General features: G+C 42.4%; 1 protein-coding gene across 1 annotated transcript; it reads left to right on the forward strand.

The window, feature by feature from the left end:
* The first annotated feature begins 3,628 nt into the window (after positions 1 to 3,628).
* Positions 3,629 to 5,449, forward strand: LINGO2 (leucine rich repeat and Ig domain containing 2). Its single transcript, XM_074856151.1, has one exon. The coding sequence runs from the start codon at positions 3,629 to 3,631 to the stop codon at positions 5,447 to 5,449; it is 1,821 nt and encodes a 606-aa protein (XP_074712252.1).
* The last annotated feature ends 661 nt before the right edge of the window (positions 5,450 to 6,110 follow it).

A 6,110-nucleotide genomic window follows, 5' to 3' on the forward strand; every position in this document is an offset into this window, starting at 1 on the left:
TGGTTAGCAGGAAGCATGGTAGTATCATCTGGGTCTATGTAAATTGAAATAATACATGTAATTTATGTTTTCTTCTAGCCTGTACTTATTGATCTAAGTAATCATTGTTTTTCAGACTTGCAATTTAATGTAATCCATTATTTTTCCTTACTGATGTGTAATTTACTCCATCTTAAATCGCAGTTCTGAATCTTGCTTGCCTGCAAGTACATATACACTCATGCATGCACCCTTATAGATAAATGCATATCCACCTTCATCTGTGTGCACATGCTCTTGCAGAAGACAACTGTTAATGTTTGAAGTACCTTACTAACGCTACTTTTCTTTATTCCAGCCATAGTCAAAAAATCCTTTTATCATCTTTTATACTGTCCATCTTCTACTTTATACTCCTCAGAAGTTTTAGTTACCAGGTGGCTTGGATAGCTGCAAAAAGCATGTCATATTTTTGCTATCTAAAATGAACACTCCAGGGGTGCTTGTCTTCCACTGAACCTGTTTACTTTGTGCTTCATACATTAGGTGAATAAGGTAGGAAATGAATTCTCTGCATGCTAGAAGTATCAGTATGAAAGCACTAACCTCACAGACTGAGCTCTGAAAGTAATGATCAGAGCACCCGAAAGCCCTTTTTATCTGAATTCGTCGCAAACACCTAACTCACAGACCCCTATAGATTTCCAGTTTTAACTTAGTGCCTAATGAAGTGAAGTTTATCTCTGAAAACCTTTGTCACAGCTGGACATAACAAGCAATAGTTACTTGCAAGACTACAACTTAAGGGGGAAACTAAATGAATCTCAGCAGGTTGTCCTTCTAGGACAAAGTTGAAATGTGCTTTTATAGGTGGTATAATAAAGAATAGTCTTCATCCAGGTCCCCAGACTACATCGCAGAACCAGCATGCAATTTGCCTCTTATTACTAGTCTCTGCATAGAAGTGTCAGAGTGGAAAGAAGAAGCCACACCAGTCAAGAGTGAGATTCTTCCACAGAGTTATGAGAGGAGTAATGTGCACCTTTCATTTATGGTCAAAGAATGCAATTTATATGCAGCTCCAAGAGAATTTATTGTTTACCCAATTAGGTTTTTAACAGTCAAAGCATAACAGCTGTTTATTACTTAGTCCAGTTACAATAATGCTCATGCTTACAATTCAAACCACCCAGTTTCTGCTGAGAATTGTTGATGATACAAGATCAGCAGATCCAAGTATCTGCTCTTTTTCTCACATGTTGAATCCTTGCCGTTCTGATCATCCACAGTCTGAGAGGGCAACCCTCCTCTCTCAGGCAGGATGATTTGGTGAGTTATCACATCTCAAGTTGTTTGTCTGGGGAGTATGGTGTTGTTGCAGCAGAGTTACTGGTGGAAGTTTCTTCTTCATCAGTCTGGGGTTTACTCAATATTATTTTTATGTACTTCAAACAGCTTATTTGCTAAAATAACTTTCTGATTGCATCATAATTTTAGTTATATTTGTTTGAATCTATGTATCCTTTCCTGTGTACAGGAATTCTTTTATGATACAATCCACATGACTGTGCACAGACCAACAAACTTGTCTCAAATTTGAGTTGGAAACTTTCTAAGCACTAGCCAGATGATTCTCAAGGTCCAAACACACAGGTCAGGCAGACAATGCCTGGCCATTTGATAGTTTTGTCATTATGGGTAGGACCAGCTGGACAATAGTCATCTGTACAGACCTGAGAGGAAGTTACAGGCAAGAGTCATGTAAATAATTTTACAAGCACAACTAAAATGAAGCCTAAATTAAACAGTCCAGAAAACACCTCACAAGGCCTGAGACACCTTGTAAGGTTTGTTAATGTTATGAAGCCCAACTTCCAGTACTACTACTTGGCCTCATCAAGTTGGCTGTACCACAGGAGTTAAGGCACTTCCATAGTCCTTGCTTGCAGTGTGCCTTACTCGGCAAGTATATCAGACACGCCTTCCTTTGATGATCACCTACAGTATTCTCTTTTTTTTCTTCTTTTGAAATGGGTTTTTGAGTGTCTTCATTTAGTGGCTACCCTTGAAAAAGTCTCTTGCCTATGGTGACTAAACCTGTAAAGTGCAGCCTTTGGAGAAGGGTAGTTAATTTAATAGAGGTTATCTTGTCTTCCACCATCCCCAGTTTTATCCTGAAGACAGGAATGAATAAATCTCTTACTAACTGTTGTGCTTCTTTGGACATTGTGATGCTTAAGCACAACCAGGTCATCTTATCTTTTTTTTCTCTCCCTCAGAGGTAGTTTACATGTCTTGGAAGTATGTATTCTGTAAACTTTCTCAGGTCTTTAGTTCTAAAAATCACATAAAAAATCTCTGTGCAGTAAAAGCAAAGAATCAATTTGTCCTTAATACAAATTCTAATCAGAGATGCACCAGTTCTTCCTTCCTCATCTGAGCCATTGTGTATTTGTATGTGCGAACAAGCTCCATCTATTTATAGCTCTAATGTATGCAATAAACATTAAAATGAATATTTTCATTATCAAGGAGCTCCTTTTCTTGAAGATAATACATGATCAATGTTTGCCTTAAAACACTGATGTGAATAGGAAAGGCAAAAGCCTAGTTTCACATCACCTCACAGAGGCCCAATGCTGTAAAACGTGATTACCTCTATTTGCAGTGTGTATGGTGTTTATCTCTGCATTAATTATAGCACTGTCTTGAGGAGACCCGCTGAGAGTGAAAAAAGAATAAAACCTAACCTCCTTTATGGTTTGCAGTAGGAAAAGCTGTTTTGTCTGCTCTGACATCTAGAGGGGAAATGTTGGATAAACAGATCCCTTGACAAGCCCAATGATAGTGAAGGAAAATCTGCTTTTTTGTTGTTCTTGCCATTCACAATCATATAATCATAGAATCATGGAATGGTATGTGATGGAAGGGACCTTAAAGATCATCTAGTTCCAACACTCCTGACATGGGCAGGGACACCTTCCTCTAGACCAGGTTGCTCAAAGCCCCATCCAACCTGGCCTTGAACACTGCCAGGGAGGGGGCAGCCACAGCCTCTTTGGGCAACCTGTTCCAATGTCTCACCACCCTCACAGTAAGGAACTTCTCCCGTATGTCTAATCTGAATCTATCCTCTTTCAGTTTAAAACCATTACCCCTCTTCCTGTAACTACACTCCCAGATAAAGAGTCGCTCCCCATCTTTCCTGTAGCCCCCTTTAAGTACTGGAAGGCTGCTGTAAGGTCTCCCTGGAGCCTTCTCTTCTCCAGGCTGAACAACCCCAACTCTCTCAGCCTGTCCTCACAGGGGAGGTGCTCCAGTGCCCCCGATTATCTTTGTGGCCTCCTCTGGACTTGCTCCAACAGATCCATGTCCTTCTTATGTTGGGGGCCCCAGAGCTGAACACCGTACTACAGGTAGGGTCTCATGAGAGCAGAATAGAGGGGGAGAATCACCTCCCTCGACCTGCTGACCACACTTCTCTTGATAGGTCTTATTGTTTTGTTTCAGTTGAAAACACATGTGTCTGCTTTGAAATGGTACTGAAAAATTGGCAGAGATCTACTTTTGCTGCAGACTTAACTTCTCCCCTTTCCCATCCTCATCCCCACAGGCCCGTGACGGACGGTTAGACCGGATCAGTGGAGTCATGCATCACACAGCTGTATCATGCTGGCAGCCGTTCCTGGGTCTGGCAGTGCTGCTAGTCTTCATGGGCCCAACCATAGGCTGCCCGGCCCGCTGTGAATGCTCAGCACAGAACAAATCTGTCAGCTGTCACCGAAGGCGTCTGATGTCCATCCCAGAGGGCATTCCCATTGAGACCAAAATCTTGGACCTCAGCAAGAACCGACTGAAGACCGTCAACCCTGAGGAATTCACGTCATACCCTTTGCTGGAGGAGATTGACCTCAGTGACAATATAGTCGCCAATGTGGAGCCTGGAGCCTTTAATAATCTCTTCAACTTGCGTTCCCTGAGGCTGAAAGGAAACCGTCTGAAACTGGTCCCCCTTGGGGTGTTCACTGGGTTGTCAAACTTAACAAAGCTCGATATAAGTGAAAACAAGATTGTCATTTTGCTGGACTACATGTTTCAAGATCTGCATAACCTAAAATCCCTGGAGGTTGGGGACAATGATCTGGTTTATATATCACACAGGGCCTTTAGCGGACTGCTTAGCCTGGAGCAGCTCACCCTGGAGAGATGCAACCTCACAGCTGTACCAACAGAAGCTCTTTCTCACCTCCACAACCTCATCAGTCTGCGTCTGAAACAGCTCAACATTAACGCGTTGCCTGCGTATGCCTTTAAAAGACTGTTTCGCCTGAAAGACCTAGAGATAGAGGCCTGGCCTCTCCTGGACATGCTACCTGCCAACAGTCTCTATGGTCTCAACCTTACTTCTCTCTCCATCACCAACACCAACCTGTCTGCAGTACCTTACTCTGCTTTTAAACATCTGGTTTACCTGACACATCTAAACCTCTCTTACAACCCTATAAGCACCATTGAAGCAGGCATGCTTTCAGATTTAGTGCGCCTGCAGGAAATCCACATGGTGGGGGCCCAGCTACGTACCATTGAATCACATGCTTTCCAAGGGCTTCGATTCTTACGTGTGCTTAATGTGTCCCAAAATCTGCTAGAAACCCTAGAAGAGAATGTATTCCATTCCTCCAAAAGCCTTGAGGTTCTCTGCATTAACAACAATCCTCTGGCCTGTGACTGCCGTCTTCTTTGGATTTTACAGAGACAACCCACTTTGCAGTTTGGAGGCCAGCCACCGATGTGTGCTGGCCCAGACAGTGTCAAAGAGAGGTCATTCAAAGACTTCCACAGCACGGCTCTTTCCTTTTACTTCACCTGTAAGAAGCCCAAGATACAAGACAAGAAGTTGCAATACCTGGTAGTGGAGGAAGGGCAGACAGTGCAGCTGATGTGCAATGCTGATGGGGATCCGCAGCCGACCATATCCTGGGTTACCCCACGTAGGAGACTGATCACAACTAAATCAAACGGAAGAGCCACTGTGCTGGGAGATGGCACCCTGGAGATTCGATTTGCTCAAGACCAGGACACTGGGATCTATGTTTGTATTGCAAGTAATGCAGCTGGGAATGACACATATTCGGCCTCCCTTACGGTAAAGGGGTTTACTTCGGACCGTTTCCTTTACGCCAACAGGACCCCTATGTATATGACAGACTCCAACGACACAAGTTCCAATGGAACTAATGCGAACACCTTCTCTCTGGACCTTAAGACAATATTGGTGTCCACAGCTATGGGCTGTTTCACATTCCTTGGAGTGGTTTTATTTTGTTTCCTGCTTCTTTTTGTGTGGAGCCGAGGGAAAGGCAAACACAAAACCAGCATTGACCTTGAATATGTCCCTCGCAAAAACAATGGTGCTGTGGTTGAAGGGGAGGTTGCTGGACCACGAAGGTTCAATATGAAAATGATTTGATGGTATTCTGCTAGCAGTGCTTTTTCTGTGGCATTAAAACCAATTAAACCAGCCTGGCATGTGGAATTGCTAGGCAGAAGCAGCTTAATGCAGCTGTCACTGTATCAAAAAGTTACATGAAAATGGAAAGACTATTTGTGGTTATACAGCAGAGCCTCCAGACCTTGAGGCAGATATGTCAGGGCCTTTCATAGAACTGGTAAATTGTACTAACTGTTTGCATTGCAAATATTGGCATTCTGGGGATATCAGCAATGAACCGCTGGCTCATGCTCATGGACAATTGTTCAACATTTTCTACCACTATAAAAAGAAAAAGAGAAAAAAAGCCTACAGTGTAGGATTTACATACTTAAAGAAAAAGACACATTTGTCTAAAACATACTCTACAGTGAAATTTGTATCTATAGATCTCATTTGGTAAAACTTTGCATCATCCCTTCTAGCTGGTTCAACACCACAAAAAAATTGGTAGTTTTTTTTAATCTACATCTATACTGTGTACATTTTGAAGCAATACAAATGAGAGGTTGTGCTTTTAGATATCCACCAATACTGACCCAAGTGTGATGTCACCCTCCTTTTAACTACCATCTAACCGAAATTAGACTCTTGTAGTTACCAATTAGAAATAACATAAGATATTTTTCTCCTCATGTAG

Source organism: Strix uralensis, chromosome Z (assembly GCF_047716275.1).
Source record: "Strix uralensis isolate ZFMK-TIS-50842 chromosome Z, bStrUra1, whole genome shotgun sequence".
Taxonomy (NCBI): domain Eukaryota; kingdom Metazoa; phylum Chordata; class Aves; order Strigiformes; family Strigidae; genus Strix; species Strix uralensis.